At 34.3% G+C, this 25,612-nt stretch overlaps 1 protein-coding gene across 1 annotated transcript in view; it reads left to right on the forward strand.

Annotated features, from left to right (window-relative positions):
- Positions 1 to 986: 986 nt before the first annotated feature.
- The window catches only part of LOC144444613 (syndecan-4-like), a 79,558-nt gene continuing 54,932 nt past the window's right edge, over positions 987 to 25,612 (forward strand). Inside the window, exon 1 of the mRNA XM_078134098.1 lies at positions 987 to 1,385. Within this exon, the coding sequence (XP_077990224.1) occupies positions 1,323 to 1,385 (63 nt within the window). The 5' untranslated portion in view covers positions 987 to 1,322. The remainder of the gene's footprint in view (positions 1,386 to 25,612) is intronic.

Here is a 25,612-nt window from a genome sequence, read left to right on the forward strand (position 1 = left end):
AAACATTGTGACAGCGCATTTATACAGCAAAGGCGAATGTTGGCAGCATTCTACGCCATGGTGAAGGGTTAATTATGCATCTGATTGTTCGTTGACTATCAAAGTCCCCCTCACTCATCTAGGGTTCTAGGACTCTCTCCTGGAAGCAATGTTTGACAATAGTGATCATTCACACATAGGAAAACATATTGTAATTCTTGTTGCATAGAAACTTTGTCGATATTGATTTGTAAAAATAATACCCTGTCGTGAAAAATACTACAGTTCACAGACACGCATAGGTCATCTATTTCCATCACAATCCAAAACAGCGGACACCCCCCCCCATTCAAATTTCTAAAACAGGATGACCCCCTCCTCCAAAACAGGGTGACCCCTATCAATCTACCAAACCCCGCTCCGACCTTGGAGTAATTATACAGACATAATTACTCCAAGCTCCGACCAAAGAAAATGACCGATCCCGGCATACTAGAAGTTCTAGAACAAAATTTCAGTAACACTTCATATCATACCAGGTATACTATAATTAGCATAAATGTAATATTTCAGACATTTTGAGATTGGTACCATAATTCTGGTAAAACCCATGTATCTAATCTCAGATACATTATTTGGACACTTATTCAATGGGACTTGCCCTTCTGTATTTGGCACATATTCAATGGGACTTGCCCTTCTGTTTTCAAGTATATTGCGTCATTTATTCCATGACGTCACACCTTTTCGAAATAAAGGTGGGTCCAAGTTTCCTTTACTCACTACTACATGTACCTGGTGCTTTGGTTTTCACATTTGAATATCGCTGATATTTCTCAATTCAAACACAAAGCCGTCAAGAAAAATCCCTTCTGTCAAACTTTCTGAACAGAACCTGGAATTAATGTGTATTTTTATTATAAACGGCTTGTTGACACGAGGTTATGTCCCCGTTTGCGTGTGGCCGACATTCCGTGAAGAGGGGAAGTTTAAAGCATAACATTACGTCACGACCTGAGCACTTATTGCGCCACCGTACTAAAAGTCACACTAAAAGCAATTTTTCTTTTACTTACACAATACTTAAATTTAATACAATTACACCTTATTCTACTCCATAAGAGTTACCTGCTCAGAACGAAGTTTTGTCGCCACCTTGTCCGTGTTACTTCTTTGCGCGGCGGAAGGATTTGTGGGATTAGTGAAGCGGTGGGAAGTGGAAACAACAGAGGATAACGCATCGTGAGCTGTCGAGTTGGACAACTTTTTCGTGTACTTTTTACGTCTTTTTCGTTTGGTTTGTTTAGACTCAAAGGACTTGGAATACTACTATAAATGTGAAAATGCGACTTTTTCTTCGTCTATGGGTATTTCTTGGAGTTGTAGGAGTGATTTATTCGGACTTGGTAAGTATCGTACATTCAGTTTTTCGCCTCGTCGATTCTGACTAGCGTCCCAATACTAATCCAAGATGGCCGCCTCCATGAACGCTGTGCCTATAATTCGTTAAAACAACATTCTTTTCTTTCAGTTACCATCAATTTCAGTAACGAAACCATCAAGTTGAAGTTTACTTTCGAAAAAATAAAAGGAACCGAGTTTCCTGGTTTTTTATGACTTCGAGAACACGAGTTGCTCGGGTTCGTTCATATTTGTAGAGTTCATTGTAACTGTGACTTGAGGAACAAATGAAGTATCGAGCACATTGACCGTGTGGTGTTTGTGTACAAATCGAGAATTTGTTTGTCAAGTGGACCGTCAAAATACAATATTAACCGTTAGTTAAACTGACATGTGTTCATACACCATTGTCTTTGAAAATATTTTCCTGAACTCGAAGCCCTGTTATTTGAAAAGTAGAACTTCAGTAGTAGATGACGATTTCAAAGAATGCTTACCAACCACAGACTCAATGTTGTTATGTATGAACGCTCATAAGCTAAGGTCACTTGCATATGTGAACATGACATATATTATAAACCTTGCTGAAGAGCGAATGACCTAGTATTTAAAATGAGTGTTTAATGTTGACATAATATCCCATCAAATAACGCAGACTACTCAATTTAATGAAAGTGAATGTAAATGACGAGTTATGAAATGTAATGAAGTAATTGAAGTAACCAGTTGTTATACACTGTAATGCTAATGGGAACAAAGAAAAGACAAAAATGAAGTAACATTATTGCCAAGGGTTTTTACCACTATCAAGTCTTGTGTACATAGGTGTGTTTGTGGTATTTTAATGACATTTCTTAATGGTAGGGCATACATGTGAGACCTAAGAATGGGTAGGGGGATTTTAACTGTCAGGAGATGATAGCAGTGATAGGCCTGACCTCCTTGAGTCATGAGAACAGTCAGATGTGTGTCATTCGACTTAGCTAGCTGAGTCAAACTGAAGGTTAAGGTAACTAAAATAGTGACCAGTGTGGTGAGGTGGGAACCGTTAATTAAGGCCTATGATAGCACAATTCATGTGAAACAAAATGAAGATATGACATAACAAAAGGCTGCAAAGAATTATATGTTCAAGATGAGCATTCTGTTTTCTTCAACAAAAATGAATGTAGTATATATTGTTGATTGAAACGTCCACGTGTCAACAGAAAAAGTCATTGTTATTGTTAAATATAACACTGGTGTGTTGTCACAGCAGTTTAATTTTCATGATCACATCTCAGACAAAAACGGAAGTCAAATTCCTTCCTTATTTGATAAGGAACTGAGTAAGGGTCAGCATACAGTATAATCAATGGGAGTTTCTCACCAGCTGGGATTGGTCATACCATGTAGTAGATTTTTAACATCATCAGGTGCCAGTATTTTGTTGTCCACTTCTGTTTATGAAATACTCAACAGACAACAAATATGATGAAAATAGAGACAAATATGTAAGGCCTACAGAAGATATGTAATGTAGATGAGATTGCAATCTGTAAGCAGACTGAAAATGATACACAAACAGTGTGTCACTGATCTAGTGCTTCAAAGGAATGTGATTTACTCTCAGGATATGCATAGTTTGTCACATAAATGAAGGTTCAAAATACTGACAGTCTGACTGAATTCTCATGTTTCAACTTGTTTATTTTCTGTGTGACAAGAAGACACCCCATATACTAGTACATGATAGAAAGTGAGTCTTTGTGGTTCCAGATTATCGTGAGGTAACTTGGATTAAAGACTCGGGTTATAATAAAATTTCAAGTTTGAGGAACTGTTGTGTGGTAAAGCTATTGAAAAATAATGATCCTATGTAATCCTGATTGCCCCATTGATATTATAGTGTATATCATTAATGTCAGAACGTGGGATAAATGTGTCAAATCCTTGCCGATAACTATATAACTAAATACAATGCAAGTTTCTTTATTTGCTATGTCTTATCCGCAGAAAAGGGAAAAAATGGAGGAAAGTGTCTTGTTTTACACTTGATACAATGTACATTTTGTATGTTCCTCTTCTCAAATCAAATCACACAGTGAAAATATTAACCTTGTAAAACAACTACTGATAGTCTTGATTTCAATAGAGAATAGATCCCAGGACAGTTGATAAGTCGTACAATATAAACTATTACTTGGGACGTGTGGAAATATTTCTTACTGACACTGCCAACCAAAGAATGGGTACACACAGCATTAAAAATTCATCCACTTTGACAGACAGCAGTCTCACAAAGTGACGAGGTCACGAGATATGAAATCATTAATTTTTCCTTGGGTTCTCTGTATGACTTGAAAATTAATTGGGTTCGTGGTCAGAGCCCCATTTTATCATGGTGATGACTTTTAATGTCTTAATCAGACAGCATGGACTTGTAGGAGGTTAATGTGTTCTCCAGATTGTACATATCATATTAATTATTTGGAGGCTGTCAGATTTGCTTTTGAGTTGTAAAACTTGTGTGGTAGAATAAAGGACAAAAAACATGGAAGATTATACACAACATGTGGAGATAGTTGTTTTCAGTAACCTTGTTGTAACAAACATAGTTTCACTGTCAGATTTATTGGTATTAGGGAAAAAAGTGTGAGGTTCCCTTGGGAGCTATTTGTTACAAAGCTAGCAACTCACCCAGCAATTTATCATAGATCAGCTGTGTAAGACGAAAAAGTAAAAATATACTCTGATTATTATTCATAATCATACCAGCTGGTAGACTATATTTATGGAGAGTGGTGCCGCTGTTGGCATGTACGAACAGAATGGCCTCTTACTGATATCAGAAGTGTGAATTTCATCTTGGCAATATTTCAGAGTTTATTTTTAAAACAGATCCATTAAGGCAGGAAGTTTTGTTGATGGAGTCATTGTTTGTAACGCCAACTGTATTCCTTATTCCATTGAAATTGTTACTTCTACTTAGAGAAGAGGATATTTGGTTGCTTGGTGATAAGAAAAGGTGCAAAATAAAGAGAGGATGTGAACTGATGGAAATATATTCATTTTGTTGCAGAATATGTATGTTTGACCTGTTGTTGCTATAGAATAGTAATGAAATGAAAAGGTGTACTCTATATTATTGTAAACCTGGAAATTTGCAGTAAAGACTGGTTTATTTTCTTTTATTTCACTAGAAAACCAAAAAAATAATAATTAAGAAGTTCAAGTAGTGACTCAGATGCCTCTTTGTACATAAACAGTGCACCAGCTAAAATTATTTGTAAAAATTAGTCCTTGAGAACTCGTTGAAGACTGTAAAATTGCACCATTTTCTAGTAGTGGTGGAAATACTAGGGTTGTGATATATATATGATATGGATATTTGAAGTCATGAGCACTTCTATTAAGTTAGTATGAAGCTTGTTGTTGTTGTGCATAAAACAGAACTAAAGTGTCTTTGTTGCTACATGTATTGTTGTGGAAAAGGTGCCAATCAAAGCATAGATTTGTATCAACAGATCTCAGAATGTGTGAACACAACACAATAGGTACAATGTAGATGGAATCCTTGAAGTCCTGCCTCTTGTCACTTGTGATCATCACTTTATATAGCTGTGTGTCAGAAATTATAATATATGGAGATATCCATTGTTGTACTTGTGGTAATAAAATCAACCTGGTTTTGTAAGGATAAAAAGAAACAACCTTAGATGTGAAGGAACCCTGGAATAAACTGAGATGTCATTTGTACGGCGGACTGTAAAAGACGTACAAGAGAAATATACCACTTTATGTCATCGAATAATTGAAACAAATTCACATTTGAGATTTGATTAAAAAGGTGCATAGTAATTAGATAAAACCTTCTGTCAGTCAATCTTCTTATAAATGGTGTAACTAAAGAAAGAATTAGGATTATGGCATTTATTTGTATTAACTTAATATAGAGAAGTACATTGCACATAAAAGTGATGCACTGTAATATGATTAATATAAATAAAAGATGATATTTATTGAAATAAGAATTGTCTGTTGATAAACAGATGAAGATGAATTTAATTTCTGAGGTTGAAGATATGTATTATAAATTTATCATGTCAGTCTGAATACATCAGCTGGCTTATGCTGTAGACTGACTTGATCAGATGCAAGACCCACTGAGCACTCTCTTCATTACATATAAATGTACCACAACAATTACATGTTAGAAGTCTGATCACCAATTCACTCTGACACTGACTAAAAGCATTTTCTGTCTCTAGGTTACCAAAACTTAATCTGGATTAAATATTTCCGTTTGTTGTCATTTCATAAATGTAAAACTCATTTTGCATCATTTATGATTTACTAAAAAGACTGAAATTAAATGAGAAACTCATTTTCTTGATAATCACGCGCATTCCTGTAATTTTCATCTCCTTCATCTAAATCATCATGTCAATTTTTTTTCCCTGTTTTATTAATAGTTTTATGTCAGAATAGAAGCCTTGAAAAAATTGGTGCTTATTATTCAAGTTGAAGACCCAGTCCCTGAAATTAGAATCAATACGTTTGTTGATTTTTGTCTCCATTTTTGACTTGACTTTATTTTTGTACTTGCTGTTCAAAGCGTGCATTACCACCTTAAGATTTAACTGTACATCAATATTCCATAACTTTAGAATTTGGTAAAAAAATGAAGGTCATGTCCAATTTACAACAGACATCAAGTTAGTGTACAGTAACATACTAGTAATACTGTAAACCTGGGAATTTTTGTGATGAAGGACATATTTTCACTTATTTTGCAGGAAAAACAAAAACGCAAAAATAACTCGTCGCTAAGATGCCTTCTTGCACATGAACACAATGTACCTGTCTGGTAATTAGTAAAAAAATTAGTATTTGAAAACTAGCTGAAGACTACAAAAATGCAAAATTTTCTGGTGGTGGAAATATCTGGGTTTATAGTACCATCCATGACCAGTAGAGAGATAATTTAAATAATTAGAACATTTCCCATCAATTGTTTGGTATATTTTACAACAGGGAGAAATTAACAAAAAATGAAAAAAATATTTATTAGAACAATGTTGTAGGTCCCCCTCCTTTTATTTGCTATAATCATTGTGCTATGCTGAAACACAGTGGAGCTAGTGGGAGCCTGTTGAGGTGGTCAGGGTATCCATTGTGAGAAGGAGGTCCTTGTCTCAGTTTGAAACATTTGTTCGTTCCCATGAGTGAGCTCAAGCTATGTAATGTGTATTTTATGGATATTCTATCTGCTGGCGATATGAATGCAAACTTGCATTGGTCATTTTAATGAGGAAAACTGGCACCATATTTTATTATTTATACATGGGTCCATTACATTGTAAATGGCGTTTAGTGTCCTTTGGATCTCCTTGACGGACTGATTAGACATTGACTTTACAGAGCAGTCAAAGGGTAATTGACTGAGAAGATGTAAGTATTTGTAGTATAGAGCACGAAAGAGTAATAATTTCTATATTATTTATATATGACAGGTGTATGCAATACGAGAATTACAGAGACTTTGAAATGACTCCAAGGTTACAGGTTTTAGATTACTAGATTAGCAACTGACTAATAAAGGACAAGAAAATTTCTGTCTTTTACATTTGCACTGCTGCCAGTATTGGTAGAATTATTGTTGTCATAATGATAGAAACTTGATAGTATTCTTGTATGTTTTCTAGATTTTGGTTTTGTTACAAATTGTCAGAAAACTTAGGGTCATACTATTACTATAGTAAGCACATACACATAGTGTGTTTCCTCATATGTTTTCTGATCATCTTTATCACTCATATGAGTCATTGAGTGGGGTTTTGTTTTCTCAATCATTGATTTTCAAAGTTCATTGGTGTGTATTGGACTACAAATTCAGAGACCAAATCTGGAAAGGAGTTATATTTCAAAGTTTAGGGATATACACCTGAATACAAATTCAAAGATCAGACCTGGAAACGAGTTCCATTTGAAGAGATACTTGATTTATGGCCATGTGTTCTACTATGATTGAATGAGAGGATAAGTTCAGGAAATTGGTAAAATATAAGTTTATGGATATGGACCTGAATATTAATATGAAAACAAGTCCAGGAAGTTTGTCAATATCAGAATGCTTGTTGAGTTTAGAATTAGAAATGAGACGAGATTCAAGCTACAGCCTGTTATTTTCTGGCAAGCAGAGTTGGTGAATATTTAGAAGAATATTAATTTAAAACCAACCCAGGATGTGGTTGTAATTTTCCAGGAATTTGAGTGATGGATAAAGGTTAGAATGTAAATCTAAATACGAATACAGGATACGGGCATCACAAGATGCTAAATACATATGTATTTAGACCAACCCAGGCAAAGTGACTTTTTCCAGGATTATAAATTCATTATTACTATTACATACATAATGGATGTTATTACATGTATTATGGATGCACCATGCACCATACAAGTGAAATTACTGGTATTAATGCATGATTTTCACTTCTCATTCAGGGACATTGTTATCTAATAAAATCATATTCCAGTACAAGTAATGTGAACGTTACTGGGATTCTTACTAGACTAGAGTGTTTGATGTGTCTTAGTTGACAAAGACAATATCAATATGACTATAGATAGTTTACTAGAATGGAAAACAAAATACTTCTGAATGTGAAAGATGAAAGTGACTTCTCATTTCAAGTATGTGTTACAAAGGCAAGAAACTTGACTTTATTGTCTACATACATGTACTTTATCATGAGTATACATCAATCACTGCTTTTATATGCAACTCAAAGTTGTGGAAATGAAACTGTAAATGGGCACCTGTACCTGGCTAATGAGGTAGGCAGTGGCATGGCTACTCAGTAAAATGAATGCAGCGTTGTCAATTCTCATTACTTTCTGTATTCAAGCTGTCGACACTAGCTGTCCACTCTTAGGTCTAGTGAAGATCACGTGTATGCATTCTTTATGCATTTCTAGAGATGTTAGTTTGAACTCTGATCAAGGACCTTGGCTCAAACACTTCAATGGAAAAGGGTAAATAAATGAAAGACCCCCAGGAAAGTAGGTTAGAACTGAGGTTACAGTGCTCACAGAGAATCAATCATTTTGAGTTTACATTCACTGTTTCCTTTGCATTACTCTGACCTTGTGCTTTGGGTACTGGCAGAGATTCAAGGATTGCAATATACTGTGATCATGGCCAAGCACACAACCTCCTTCCTCACTCCCCTGGGGAGGGAGGGAGGGGGGAGGGGCTTTCACTGCCATCCTCAATTCATGTACTTTTGAAACCCAGAGTCATTGAATCATTATTTTTCCCTGTTATGTATACATGACACTTCAGGGGTATAATATTATTATTCCTCAATAAAGAATATTCCTCAAAATTAGGACATCTCGCTGTGACAGTGAGAAGAAATAATGATTGAAATCTTAGTTGTTTTGATTCACTACTTGTTAATTTCTACTTCCTACTACTGCATGTACTTTAGAAGTGATATTCTTCCCTAAAAATTCTCTGTTAGTGAATCATGACAAGAATGCACTTATAAATACCAGCTGTAGGTGACGTGACTGTGTTCTAATTCACTTTATTTCATTGCTACACATTTTAGCAGCTGTTATTTGTTAGCCAATAACGAGATAACCATGTTGCATTGTAAGTGTGTTCGTACTGAAAAATACTGATTTTCAGAGAACTGAAATGAACTACGTGCAACTTTGCTGCAATGATGAATGGTTTTTTGACAAGTATTGGGAAGGGAAATGTCATACTTAAGAAGAAGTAAACTAATAAATGAGAAAAGATACCTAAACATTTACTCCACATAGACCACTGCAAAGATACCCCCACTCAGAAATTACATGTTAAAGAAAAATCTAGTGACACTCAAATTTCAAATATTTAGTGTTATACCACACTGTAAATTGTATATCATTCAGGTCAGGTTAGGTTAGGTATAAGACTACACAGCCTTGGGAACAGTTTTACTATGAATCTTTTCCTGCTGTTTGCCCAAGTTTAGGCTTATTGATTGCATGAATACCATTGTAAACAGGAAAATGTACTGTAAAATAAAACTGAAATTTTACAGGAACAAAGTAAATGTAACCTTTCTATTTTTCTTTAGATTTCCCCTCAAATAATGTTGACAGGAAATATGGTTCAGGAGATAAAAGTTAGAGGTTTTTAGGACAAAGGGTTTGTGTAGTGGGATGGAGCTGTGTATGTAAACATGAGTGGAGAAATTCCAAATTTTTAGTATGTGTGTGTTCCACAAGTAGTCATGAATACTTATAACCCTAAACAAAATGGTTGAATGCAAGTTGAGGCCGAAACAGAAGGCAAAGTCAGCTAGCAAGTGAAGCATGAACACTAATGTATGGGCATTTCCACAACAAAAGAAATCACCGACCAAAAGATGAAAGCAAAGAAAATCTGTCTTTTCATGACTGTGTCAACAGTATTTCAAAGAGGATGAAACAAGAGGTGCAACCAGGGATGGTGTTCCCCAATAACACCGTGTGAATACATAGGCTTTGCTGACTTTATGACTTTTCTTGTGTAGTGTTAAGATGATCAGGTTGCTAGTCCAGGATTGTATGTGGTATGCTGGCCATTCCAAAAAGTAGTGTTAGCCATGCAATGGTTAGAACTAGGGTGATCCTGAAATAACATACATTTGCTAAATACTACATTGCAAGTCCTTTCTGAAATTCTATTTCATTGTCCTATCTGTGGTTTGAATAGTGTTGTGTTTTCAAGAACTCTTTCAGTAGCAACAACTTGTTTACAGGCATCAAGACAAAGTATTAAAGGTACATGTAATCATCTCTTTGAAAGTTGAATGGTGACAGAGATTTCTTTCTTGTCACAAACATACATGTAGACAGTCACACTTACCAGTTTTAATAGCCAGAATAAGACTACAAAGTTGTGATGTCATATTGATCTTTATCAGAGAACTCAAACAAAACATACACTTTAAAATGTGTGTCCAAAACAAGTCTCCAAATAAATGATGTTTGGATCAGGTGTAGATAATAGTATCGTTTGTGTGTATAGCTGGTCATCTCTGTATCAAAGTCTGTTGTCCTTTTGGATAATTAGAAGTACTATTTGACAATTTCAGGATAAAAGTATATACATGTATGTATTTCTACCATGTATGTGTTAATGTGTTTGAAAGTGGGTTGATCAGGTAAGATGTAATTGCTGTCAACAATTGAAAACAGCAAACAAATAAAGCAACACAGACACACACACACACACACACACACACACACACAAATACACACACAAATAAAAATTGTACCCGTGCAATATCATATGGAAATCCACCAAGTCCCACTGTTGCATCATGGGAAATGAGATTAGACTTTCTTTGTATGTTGGAAACCACAGTTTCTTCAGTAATGTATGTATGTATGTATGTATGTACATACATTGGCATTCATTGTTCCAGACACAGATGTCAAACATTGCCAAGGGGATGGCAGGTACCAATTACTATGACATGATTCTTTTCATTGTTTTCTAAGTTTTTTTAGTGAAGTAATGGAACAAAAATATGTGAAGAATGAATAATCTAGTAAGAGAAGGAGTAGAAATGATTGCTACTGGTTACATTTACCCAGATCCATTGCTGAAGTTATTATATTCTTACTTGTAAAAATCATACACACTAATGTTAATCCCCAAAACTGTTAATTGCAAGCTGTTCAGATGTACGTGTATGCATATTGAATGGTTGTATGAACTCTTGGCCCTGCAATTTCCCTATTTACATTTTGTGAAATAATCCTCCGAAATTGAAGAGAAAAATAGATATTAAAAACATCTACTCTCAGATATTCTGTAGTAAACAATATTTAACTGATTTGAATCTCACCTGAAACAGTTACTAACAGCAAAAATATGAAGAATCGTTAAAAAGTGAAGAGTTACTGTTTCTGACAGAGAAATGATTTGCATGGATTTAATGTACATACTTACATGTATATTAGTTTTTGTATTAGCTTGGTATTGTAAGGGTTGAATTGTTAGCAACATCATTTGGTCTGTTTATGAGGGATTGAAAATATTAAATTCTGTAACTAGAGACTGTCATGTATTATTTTTAATGACCACAAACTAATATTTGTTATTAAAACATAACACCACATGGCAAATATATGTCAAAACATGGCTTATGTCTTATACCACTGGTGGTATAATTTGATGTTGTTGGAAGTGTGTTGTGCAGCTGGTGTTGTTGCTGTTGTAATCTTTACTGTGTGTGTCCCTGGGTACTGTACGGCTAATTAGAGTGGAGATGACATCCTTTGTAAATGACCTGGGAGTTTACTACTTTACTAGTACAACTAAGATGCGACTCAAAACTAGGGTAAGTCATCTGGGGTTCAATGTTTGCAAATATTTTCCTAAAATTATAGGTCCCTTGAGATGTGTATAGTTAAGTAATATTTATCCCTCTTGTACTAAAATATAAACCATGACTTGTGAAATGGCCCGTGTTGTATTTAATAAATTTGAAATGACCTGTATTTTGTAGAATTTATTGCCATGTGTTTAACACGTTCAAAACATCAATATTTATAAATATGTTAGTCTAAAATTTTATACCAAGTGATAAATTCTCAAGTCTGTGATCCTGGCTATCTGGTTCTATAGTATACGTCACAGCAAAAAAAAAACAATTTATAGGATGCAGTATCGGGTGGAAATTTTCTGTAGCTGGGAATCCACTATATCTTATTCTGATTAGACATGTACTATGTTGTTATATTGTAAGACATGAAATGGCCTTTAGGACTCACAGGAGGCATAGATCCCAGACCAACTATTAACTACAGATCTCTGTTATAAAATACAGCTGTTGTAAGATGTAAACTTCCTGTTTTGAATTTTTAAGTGTAACTTGTATTCCTGTGAACTGTTACCCTGGAATGTACAACTGATTCTGTTACCCTGGAATGTGCAACTGATTGCAAATCTAGTTTTAGATACAGGCACACGTGTATAAGAAGACAAGCTGAAAGATGTGATGACCAGATTATCTTTGTAGTAACCAGATATTTTTTCAGTGACATTTTCATTGTTCCTCCCTGCTTTAGAGAAAGCAGAATAAATTGAACACAAATTAGGTATCGTATGTTGATGCTGATGAAAAAGTCACTTTTAGTTGATCTGAAGAAAGTAAAGTCCAGGGTTATCAGACCAACATATATTTTTAAACAATCTGACAATTTTGACGTGACAGGTACAGTCTGTATTGGGGGCTCAGGTGAATGGATGGATTCTATGACAATCAAAAGATATTAAATCAGAAAATATTATTATATTTGTGTTCTTCAATTTTGAACTCTGTCTAAAAATAGCCAATGTTAATTAATTTTGATGAGTACGTACCTTTGTGGTGATTGTCTTACTGGGATAGCTTTAACTTTATTGATGATATTATACAGAGATTATCCACACACAGACGCATGTCTGCAGAAATTAATCTGAAGTCTGAACAAGGTTGATTGTCATTTTGTAAAAAAAACAACTAATTGAACAAACAAGTTCAACCTTTTTAATTAAGATTTTAGTATTATTTGATTATAATATTCAATGTTAGACCTACATGTTTAGATTTAGAAAATGTGTAGAAGAAAGTAAATTTGTATTCTGGCAACTTTTAGATGTGATGATGTTAATTTTGGGTGAGGTGGAATGGGGTTTTTGGTTAATTGGGAGTGAGGAGCAAGTGGGTGATGTCATTTGGAGATGGGGGATAATTGTGGATGAGGGACAAGAGGGGGTGATGTTATTTGGGGATAGAGATATGGATAATTGGGGTTGTGGTCAACTAGGGATGATGAGCAATTGGGTGTTGATGTCAGTTTGGGTGAGGGGAATTGGGGTTGTTGTCAATTGGGGTTAGCAGGGATTTGGGGGGAGGGGGTGATGTCAATTGGGGTGAGGGGAATTGGGGTTATGGGAATGAGGGTTATGATCCATTGGGGTGAGAGGGCATTGAGGGTGTTGGTGGTATTATTATACATATGTACATGGTAGTTTAGTCATCAAAACACACCCCAAAACTTATCCTGTACATGTATGTTTACATTGACATAGACACTGCATGTGATGATAATTTGTCTCACATTTAAATCTGCAATCTTTCAGAGATGCAAACATTATTTGATATGTTCATGAACTGACATGTCCTAACATGTAGACAACATCACATGTCAGTTTAATTTGACCAAATCTAAAATACTAGAAAACTGTCATCTTTATCTTTATTGGCATTATTTATCGCATGAAAGATGTCAGTTAATTGACCATAATCCTAGAAAATATCTTTTTCTTTATTCAAATTATTGTCATTTTTTATTCATCTCATGAAAGATGGCAGTTAATTGACTAAAATCGTAAAATGTTATTTTTTTTCTTTATTGGCATTATTCCTTGTATAGCACTGGATCAACATCATATATTGTTGAAGTGATGATGATGATTGGATGGTACATTTACCTCAGTTCATCATCACCATTGATAGGATACTGAAATCATTAAATTTGTATGATCACATTGGTGAGTCTGTGTGGTTTGAAGATAGAGGAGACGAAGCTCATGTAATGGCTCAAATCATGCAGACAGAAAATATAGGGAATTGTACATGTACGTGCAGGTAGCAAATGTAGGGACTTGTACATGAAGGTAGGGAATATAGGGACTTGTACTGAAGGTAGCGAATATAGGGACTTGTACTGAAGATAATAAAATGTAGTGTAGGTAGACTTAGTATATTAACATGCAAAATAAAATGGCCTATAGTTACACACTGTATGTGCAAAATGGGCATGCAATGGCTTGTACATGCAGTGAGAAAATAGGGCTTGTACCTGTACTTGTATACATACATACATGGCATGTACAAATTCAATAAATCGCATACAATGAATTTGTACATGATAGTGTATATGTTGACTTTGAATATAGCAGTGGCTTACGTATACATGAAAATGGTGAATATATTTTAGGGGCTAATATACATATATGTGCATGTACATGCAATTTATAAAGTACAATCTTGACTTCATGTAGTTCATATACAATGTAGTCATTATCTCACTTTATTAACCCTTCATTTTGATGGAGTTTGTCCTTCAACTCACCAGAGTAGGTCATTGTTATAACAATTTATTTTCATTATTCAGTATTTTTATAACTTTATTTTGTGTGGGAGGAAGTCAACAATGGATAATCTTTAAAAATAGTATACATGTACATGTACATAAGTCATTGTATATAACATGGATACAACAAGGCATTCATTTATCACCTGACTGACCATGGGAATATTACATGTAATAGTCCCTTACATGTAGTCCCTGCTGTCTGTCTATCTGTCTGTCTGTCTGTCTGTCTGTCTGTCTGTCTGTCTGTCTGTCTCTGTTTGTTTGTCTGTCTGTCTGTCTGTCTGTCTGTCTGTCTGTCTGTCTGTCATTTCATTGTTTAAATAGATGGTCTTTGGTATGCAAGGTTAGATCTGTTTTTAGATCTGTTTTTAGTCACAAAGTTAATGGTGGTCTTATATTGAAAGAGTTTGTCTACATAGATACAGAAAGAATTCAGGAAATTGACATGTATATGTACTTCATGAATTTGAAGTCTGCTTTATAATAACCTTTCCTAAATCTGTTTTGTTTTTAATACCCCCCCCCCCCCCATGGTTTGGATGATCATGAGTACTTTATATCTTATCAGTGGTGACCACTGGAATTCAACAATATTGCTTTCTTCAGGACCATCTTTATGTACATTGTACAGCCCTGCTGACAAGAATTGTATTTTACACCCACATTTTATATTGAATCCTAATCAGCCTTGAAATACCTACTACTGATAGTTACTTATTAATATTACAAATGACATTCAAATGCTCAGAATACAATAGTACAATACATGTATGCATATATGCCCAGAATACAATAGTACAATACATGTATGCATATATACCTCTGCGTGTCCTTGCACTTATCTGGTATGGTTTAATTGTAGTGTATATGAAAGTCACTGTTGAATGAGTCACAACAGACCATCAGCAGTGTTAGCTTGTTAGTGGTGAAAGAATATATCATTTATCATCAATTCACTGCCATTTTACATGCACACGTATTGTACATAGTTTCTTCTGAATATTATCTTAACAATTGAAAAAAAAAATAACAAAATATTATTTTGCAACATATTAGGAAATAAATGCATTTTTTTGCAAATGTATGTTTGTGTTATTGCATAGTGAAATCATATCCCATGACATGTCGTGCCGAGATGATGGTCTATCCAGGGTTTGTTGTTTATATATTACAGCTCTACAGTGAGACTGCCATATAAGAGAAATTAGCCATCCTTTAAGTGATTAGTTGACATTCTAGCTAGAATTGACAGGTGCTAGTGGATATTAGGGGTAATTGATATGAAATATACTATGGTCTCAGTTAGGCTTGATCATTTGATTTTTTGCACTGTTTGTCATAGACATTATGTTAAAGATTAGTGGTGCCAGTAATGTAAGTACCTTGACTTAATAATAGATAAGAAATACATACATGCATAGAACAGATTATAAATATAAAGACTTGCATATTATAAAAATATGTTTGCATTTATATTCTTGTAAGCGTGCACACACACACACACACACACACACACACACACACACACACACACACACACACACACACACACCAACATACCCAAATAAATCGTAATGTACACACTTTTTATATACATACGTTTATATGTATAACATACATTTGTATATCCATGTACAAATGTTCACTCACATACATGTATATACATGTACCTACAGACATACAGACAGACAGACATGTACATTTTGTACTTCAATATTCACATAGATAGACAGTCAGACTTACATCTAGACACACATGCACATGTATTTATACACTCAGCTGGAACAGTACATGTATGTACCTGTGAAATTAACGTAAATTGTACTAAATTTGAAGCAAATGTGTAGTTATTTTCATAGATGGTGATTTCAGATGACACATAGTTCATATGCCTTGTGTATGATCCTCTATGTATATTGATATGGTGTACATCGTGTATAACATTTTAACCTTCTGATATGATGTACATCATGTATAGCACTGTAACCTTCTGATATGATGTACATCGTGTGTAAGTTACACTGTAACCTACTGATCTGTCCTACAGTAATATATTATTACACAGCTGGTCACTTGTTTTAATAGCCTCAGCTGTAAATGTTTATTTTTACATATCAAATTAGTCCATCAATGTTCATATATTCCATAAATATGTGAAGGCTACCAGTATTTCATAGATTACATATAAAGGAGAAGTAATTATAAACCCACAACATACAATACATGTGTGTGTGTGTATGTACTGTTATAGATGTGAATTGTGGAAGGAATGTGTGCCATCATGGCAGTAAGATTGTTGAAATTACCAATATGTAGAATTTTCTTTAAAATTGATGTGTAAGTAATTGTATAGTATAAGTGCAGATGTGGACGTGTGGGTCTTATTCCATACTGTAAAAATAGGCATGGTACAAAACATGAAATTTGATTTCAAATTCTTGTATCTAAATTTTAATGTCACTCAAAACTCACGATTTATTTCAAATTTGAGTAGTACTATTTCTAAATGTAAATGTTGTAATAAAAATGTCTACTCACAGAGTAAAAAAAATTCAGAGAAGCGAATCTCAAATTTTCACTGACATCTCATCAGCATCATCAAGGGTGTAGTACAATGGGCTATTGTTGTCAGCATCATCAAGGGTGTAGTACAATGGGCTATTGTCACACTCCCATCAATGCTGAGGAGATGTCAGTGATTTTTTTTGACTCTGTGAGTAGTAATTTTCAGTACTAAGTACATTTGTATGCACACAGAGTCAATAAAAATCATTCTTGCATCTCTTGGCAGTATGGAACCCTTACATAACATGCATTTATTGTATTATGTTACTTGTATACTATTATATAGTTTTAACGTCACAAAATATGACATTTATTTCAAATTTATGTACAGTATATTTCCTTGTCTCCAAATGTTTTACTGACAGCGTAGAACTCTTGCACAGATAATTTTAATGTTACAAAACATGAGATTTTGTTATTTCCAATTTGTGTTCCTTGCAGTGCAGATCAGTTACACATACATACATTTATTGTAGTGTAAAGTTTTAATGTCACAAAACATGAGACACATATTTCAATTTAAGTCTATTTCTGTATCTCCAAATGTGTTTTTTGTAGCTGTAGTGCAGATCGATTACATAGAAATACTAGTTTGAATGTCACAAAACGTGAGATTTTATTGTCAAATTTTGCAAAGCTTTTCAACTCAGATGAGAGTGTGTCTGCTTATCCATTTCACAGACCTAGTAAATCCTGTTGGTTTGTTAGTCAGCACACTGAGTTGTTGCAAATATGTGCAGTGCACAGTTCAAATCATTGCATGGGTATATAGATACAGATGACAGACATAGTAAACTACTTTACAAACATTAGGTTTTATTTCAAAGTCCATATACATGTATATACAGTGTGTTGTTTAATTTATAATATGCTTGTTACAATTAACATCCATTTCATACACAGATAGTCTTGTTTCCTACATGTATACAAGTTACGACCACTATGATTATCTCCACCTACATGTACATGTACATGGAGAGGACTGACCGTAGAGGATGTTCACAGGTATACATGTAGGTACTAGGCTAATACTGTATACAGACTGAACATCACTTTTCCAATAAACTTCAGGTTTAATTTAAAAAGAAAATCAAATGTGTACATATGGCATTCAATTCATAATGTATTCATAGCTATTCATAGCAACAAAGAACGCATTCACAGACGTACTCTGTAAATATCCACAGGGTTGTCGGTGGCCGAGTGGTTAGCTCGTACGCCTCTTACGTCTGCAGTCTGGGTTCGAACCCGCCTGGTGTTGGCTGGGTTTGATTTAAAAAAATTTAACTAGGTCTGCATGTAAGAAGGGTGATGCTCAGTTTGACCCAGCCGAACAACGCAGGTTTTCCCCGGGCACTCCGGTTTCCTCCTGCTTCTTCAACACTAGGGCACTCGGGCGCTGCTCTGCGGCGACCATTCAACAAATTTCCGAATTTATTTGGACAAATAAAGATTATTATATTATTATATTATTATTATTATATTATATCAGAATTAATTTAAAATCTACATGTATGAAGTGTCTAACTTTGAATATTTTTGTAGCAGTGTAAACCCATTTTACAGACATACTAATTCATCATACTTCCCCCAGAAAAAAAATCAGGTTTAATTGTACATCTATATGCAGTCTTTCAATTCCAATGTTTACGTACATTTCCTGTTTCACAGAAATTCATACCATGCAATCAAATTTAAAAACCAGAAAGATAATTTGAGAACTGCTAAATGTAATGTGTACATCTCTGATATCAGTCAAATACATATGTATTGATCCAGTTTGTCAGACACTCAGGGATCAATTACATACTTGAATATAACTGCTGATCCATCATTCACTGCATTGTCTACATATAGAATTATGTTAATTGAAACTACCATTTATCACTTAATGCTGTGTTTGGAATTCATGGTAGGTAAATAAATTACTTACTCTGTTATGTATAAATTGCAATTATTAGGTGATCTGAAAATTAGCTTTGTTTGGAATAATAAATAAATTAATCAGGAAGAATTACTATGTATAAATTTCAATTATATGTTGATTTGAAAATTTACTATGTTTGTAGACAACAATACATTTCTGAGATGGAGAATTCCTTTGAATGTGTATAAATTACACTTATTGAAATAATTATAAAATGTTGCTTTGTTTGGAATATGTAGTAGGGAAATAAATTAACCAGAAGGCAAATGATACCGAATGTGTATATCCTGCAATGATTACTTGGAAGGCAAATAACACAAATTGGTACTATACATTTTGTAAACTGCAATGATTAGTTAATGAATTTTGCTTGGAATAAATGTTCATGGTAGATAATTAATTCACTTTGAAGGGAAACTATGCTCAATGTTATTAATTACAATTTCTTTTTTTAGGTCAGCAGAGGTTTTATTGTGTGTGAAATACAGAGTTGGTGAATTATTGCTGTTGATAAGCATTTATACTTGTTACTATTGTTAAGTAATTTGGATATAATCTTGTTAGAAATACATATTGCCCTGCATGCTTTAGGTCACAAATTATCAGCCAATTTGAATGTTATTGAGTTCATTGATTGTCATTTACCTCAATTAAGATTAAATTCCTTAAACTTTTAGAATTTAGTGTACAAATGCTGATGAAGAGATCTGTTAATTGAAATGAAGCATATGAACGGGGTAATAGAGTCAAATATAAGGTAAATCTGGAAATGTTTGCTAAGTCGGTGGAAAACAAAAATGCAAAAATATGTACATGTAGTGACTATTAATGCCACCTTGTACTTGAACACGATGTACCAGTCTGATAATTAGTAAAAATTAGTTTTTCTGAACTATCTGAAGACTGTGAAATCTCAAACGTTTGTTAGTGAAAATATCTAGGTTTATAGTTGTTGATGACGTCTTCAAAGTAATAAGTATAAATGTAGAAACAGAGCAAGGACAGATAGTATAATATGTCTGCATAAAGAAGTCATTGATATGTAAAGTAAGATAATATATGCATAAAGAGGTCACTATATGTAAACTGAGATACAGTATAATATATGCATAAATAGGTCATTGATATGTGAACTGAGATACTGTATAATATATCCACAACAGGTCATTGATATGTAAATTGAGATACAGTATAGTATATGGATAACATGTCATTGAATGATATGTAAATTGAGATACATTATAATATATGCATAACAGGTAATTGATATGTAAACTGAGATAGAGTATAATATATGCATAATAGGTCATCGATATGTAAATTGTGATACAGTATAATATATGCATAAAGAGGTTATTGATATGTAAATTGTGATACAGTATAATACATGTATATGCATAACAGGTCATCGATATGTAAATTGTGAATGAAGTAGACCCTATTTAGATGTAGATTTAATACCTAAGAGCTTCTCATAATGTTTATTTGGGTTACAAAGCTATGAATAAATAGTAATCCAACAAAACCAGTTATGAATAATTACAGTATTTGAGAAACATCACATGTAGTGTATACCCTCTTTAAAGTCACAGTATGGGGGCAATAGTGTAGATTGATATATGCCACTTTTGTGCAACTTATAAGGATACACATTGTGTATATAAATGTGGGTGTACTCGACCGCATCATTCCAGAAACTAATAATACCTACTGTACATACTCTACTCATTACTAGGATGGAGTGATAAAAATAAAAATAGCCCATCGATCTGTTCTTCTAGGAGCTATGAATTTTCCAGGTATAAATAAGACGTGATTTCCATATAACAAGTGTGGATGTGTATATACAGTACATGTACATACATGTATGAACTGATATGTTTTATGATTATCAAGTCTATATTTATGGCTATACCACATAATTGTAATATTAAACATTCCTGTATAGTTAATGTTGTCAGTTGCAGGTTGTAACTGTATATACGTGAAATGGACTAATTTCTCAAACATTTAGTCTGAAAGATCCAGTTGTTGGTTTGCAGTGTAACCACTCAGTACCCCACATAAGCTGAAACAACGCCTGAATCATCCAGTCTACTCCAACATTGTACCTGCTACATTTCCTATAATCCCTTTCAGATCAGGTGTATGGTAAGGGTAATAGTAATGACAGGATTTAATGTTCATAAGAATGGTGAAATTTAAATTTATAGGAATTATCCTAATTTATCGGAGTAATAAGCCTTATCAATAAGTATTGTATCTGCTGATGAAACTATGCTATCAGTTTCAAGATGTACATCTAGGTAATATGTACATGCATTCTGTGACGTACAGTGTAGTTAGTCTGTTTGCTGACTGTGATATATATCATCTTAGCTGTAGACTTTGTATTTGTCTTAACATCAACACAAATGTCAAATCTTTCCACATCTGCATAGGCTGACCTTATAGCATGTACACAGCAACATGAAAGAGCCATGGCATACTGTTTAATGTAGAATGCACACATACACTGTATGTAGTTCAAATAAACATACATTATTAATTTGATATTCCTGTGCAACTTAAATTTGCAGTCATCAAATATCACATGTGAAAGATCTAAATTGAATATTATACTATTATATTTACTAATGATAACACCTCTTCCAAGCTTCTTTCCAATGTTGTCTTATCTTAAGTCTTAGCTTGTTGAAATTCTTTGTAGTGTTCATTACACAGTACACATAAGACAAATACAGAGATCTCAGCGTGTTCTATATATAAATATGATATACATTGTAATGATACAAAGAGGAATGGTATTATGTGATTGGATACTGATGAGATAAATATACAGATATCTCAATGTGTTGATGGGATGAAGTTCTTTGTTCAGTTCATCTTAGTGCTATCCTTTATCAAATTTTTCAGATCTCTCTTTAGAGATTGCATTGCATCCAGACTAAGATCATCTGAACTATACATCATTACGCATGCGCAGTATGTTCCCATAAAGTGATTGAAAAGCATATGTATCTATTATAGTAGAGAATGTAATTAACATTTTTAATACAAATGTGTATATATCTTAGAATGTTGGTAGAGATCGTCAGAACTGTACTTTGTGAAAGATCCTCTTGAGATAATAACACTGACAAGTCTCAGAGCTGTGTTTCTATACAGTGATTGGGAGGCAATGGTGTGGTGTGATTTGATACTTATACTTTGTGTGACCCCGTGGATTACTGCTTAGCAATTTTCCCCAGATTTCTTTCAAGTGGATTTCTAGTTAAATGGATTAAATCAATACCTGTATGACCAGCAATTGCTATGGTAACCAGTTGTATGGTGTGAATGATGTTAAACTGAGGTACTACAAGATCTCTTTTTTTGAAATCATAAATGTTTAAGTTTTTTAGCCATCGGCAAGAAATCTGGAGATACAAGTAGATTGAATTCTAGAATGTCTGTGTTTTATAGTCACTCAAAATGAGTTGATATCATTTTGTGTAAAGTACATGTATACTGTACATGGATTCAGACTGCAACAGCCTGGACAGAAATATTACTGGCTACATGTACATGTATGAGACTAAAGTATGTGTACATGTACAAATATCATACCTGGCAATGTGTTTAATGAGAGTGAGATATCATACCCTGTCTTGTCTTTTCATACTTTGCAGCTCATAGTAGATAATCCCCTCCACTGTCTATGGTTTAACCACAGGAAAGGAAATGAAAGAGCATTGATCCCAGACAGTCCGGCTGATAATGATAGCTAAATTTTTGTTGTTGTTGTTGGTCATAGTGATGAAAAGGGGGATTTCTTGTGATTCACCACATTCATGTACATGTACAGTACATGTAGTAATGAGATATTAGAATACCAAATCTTGGTGCATCACTAGAAATTGTGTGGAATAATGGTGCATCAATCTGGCTTACAGGGCACATGGATCCCAGGCTAGCCTTTGCATTGAGAAGTTGTATTGACATGAAAATGAATATTTCAGGTTGAAGCAGATTTAGATTTGGCATTGGTTACTGTACAGATGTATAACCAGGGAGTTATGGTAGGTGGACAGTTACATGTAGTCTGGATGCCAATGTGGTGGACAGGAGGAGAACACAGATCTATTTGATTGTGCATAGTACAAGGATAATCTGTAAAACTTGTGACTAAAAACAGAGTGACTTTGATAGTGAAAGATGCAACCACTGTGCTACATGTATATCTCTAAAGGTTAATGAGAAACTTATAGTGTAGAAGGTGTGTAGTAAGGTGTCCTGGGTTACAACCTGTGCATTAACAAAGTATACATGCATGTATAGGGCAGCTTAGTTCATGCAAATTGTTCCGTTGTAATCGGATTAGTGAAAGAGAGAGATGTCGCCAGGATGGCTGCTGAGTTACTCCTAAATATATATGGTGGTTTAGTTAGAAATGACATTATCACATTTATGAAGCACTGCTATTAGTTGGTTGGAAACGTTTTAGTAAGATAACCTGTGACCCTATCTCTTGTCAGATGATTGCCAACCACGTAGGCATAAATAGTGAGTTCTTTGATTAACTCACAAAGACTATTGATAATGTATTTGAAAGCTGCTACACAGTAACCATTGAGTAGTGTTAAAATACATGCCACAATGCAAACAAACTACAATGTATTAGTCTACCACAAATCATTAAAACTGATGGTAATGTAATGTTGATCAGTTTGTGTGCCGTGTGATTGTAGATGGAGATTGGGGAGGGAAGCACTGTGGGTGTTGATGGAGATCAGGGAGGGAGCAGAGTTAGCACTGATGGAGATAAGGGAGGGAGCGGAGTTAGCACTGATGGAGATAAGGGAGGGAGCAGAGTTAGCACTGATAGAGATAAGGGAGGGAGCAGAGTTAGCACTGATGGAGATAAGGGAGGGAGCAGAGTTAGCACTGATGGAGATAAGGGAGGGAGCAGAGTTAGCACTGATGGAGATAAGGGAGGGAGCAGAGTTAGCACTGATGGAGATAAGGGAGGGAGCAGAGTTAGCACTGATGGAGATAAGGAGGGAGCAGAGTGAACATATATGATAACACTAATGTGAGAACCTGGGATTGAAACCCTGGCCTTTAACTGATATGATAACACTAATGTGAGAACCTGGGATTGAAACCCTGGCCTTTTAAGACCCAGTTTGGATAGGGATTAAAATTTAGGTGTGAAAGATTGTCTGGAAGAGGTATCAGGGAAAATTTGGTGTAGAACGTAAGAATAATTGTATGTAATCCTTATGACATCACTGATAAGGTGATACTAATGCAAGGTCTTGGAATTGGATCTTTTACATTGGGGGCAAATAAATTTTGCAATTATATATTTAAAGAAAGAGACAACTGCGAGATTTGAAAAAGGGCATACAAAAAAGCTGTTAAGAAATAACAATAGAAGACAAATATGTCAAAGTGTAATATTACTATGCAGAGAATTCCTTCATATCTGAAGTAAAGTCAAGCTATATTACTAATAAAACCTGCTGTGATATAAACATGACTTAGTAAGAAACTCTACTCCTTGGAGAATATTATTTAATGGGATTTCATCAAGCCTTTAGAGTCATCCCTAGCAACAGCAACCAAAGGTCATGACCTTTTGTAATTATAACTCCTTTACTATGCACATAATGATAAATTTTATTTCATACAGTGTATGAATTTTGATAAACGTATGTGAGACATTATCACTTATAGTACATGTATGAGATGAATTGTGTTTCCTTCCATGCTGATGACATGGATATTGAAGTACTGTATGTGGCTAACAAAAGAATAAATTAATTGTAGTTCCACTTTACAACATTTATACAACTGTTGTATTTCCTCAGAACAATTAGCATAATAGCCAATGTCAAAATTTAAGAACTTCATATATGTACATGTATTTAATGATTTCATATTTATCGCTTTTTAATATATATTTTACATATTTTCAAGTCATCAATGTTCATGACGACTTCTGTACGATATTATTGGTTCTTTTAATAGTTACTGTGTATGTCTTAAGACTCTCAGTAAGATTTTGTCTCCTGGCTTGTACATGGGTGTGTCTTTTAGCCATGGATTCAGTAACATGGCAGAACCCCATTATGTGTTATACAGTATGCCCTCTAATGATAGCTAAATTTTATTGTTGTGAGTAAAAATGAGAAAAACTGGGATTTCTTGTGAGTCACCACATAGTAAGAGATGGGGGAACACCAAATTTTGGCACGTCACTAGAAATTGTGTGCGTCAGTGGCGCATCAAATTGGCTTAGAGGGCACACAGGTGTTAAACCAGTGTAGTCTAATATACTCAGGGTATTTGTATGAGTGCTTGTGATGTTCTCTGCAGCCTTACTTTAACGAGCATGGTGTGTGATAATGTAGCAGAAAACACAACAAGCACAAGCCTTGGTCTAAAAATACCCCCGAGTACCCACACTAGCACTTGTGTGTTATGACGCTTTTGCTAATATTACGTACATTTTCCTGCAACAGTAAAATTTATTAATATTCATACCTTCCAATCACCTTATTCCATGTACAAGGA

This window comes from Glandiceps talaboti, chromosome 13 (assembly GCF_964340395.1).
Source record: "Glandiceps talaboti chromosome 13, keGlaTala1.1, whole genome shotgun sequence".
NCBI lineage: Eukaryota > Metazoa > Hemichordata > Enteropneusta > Spengelidae > Glandiceps > Glandiceps talaboti.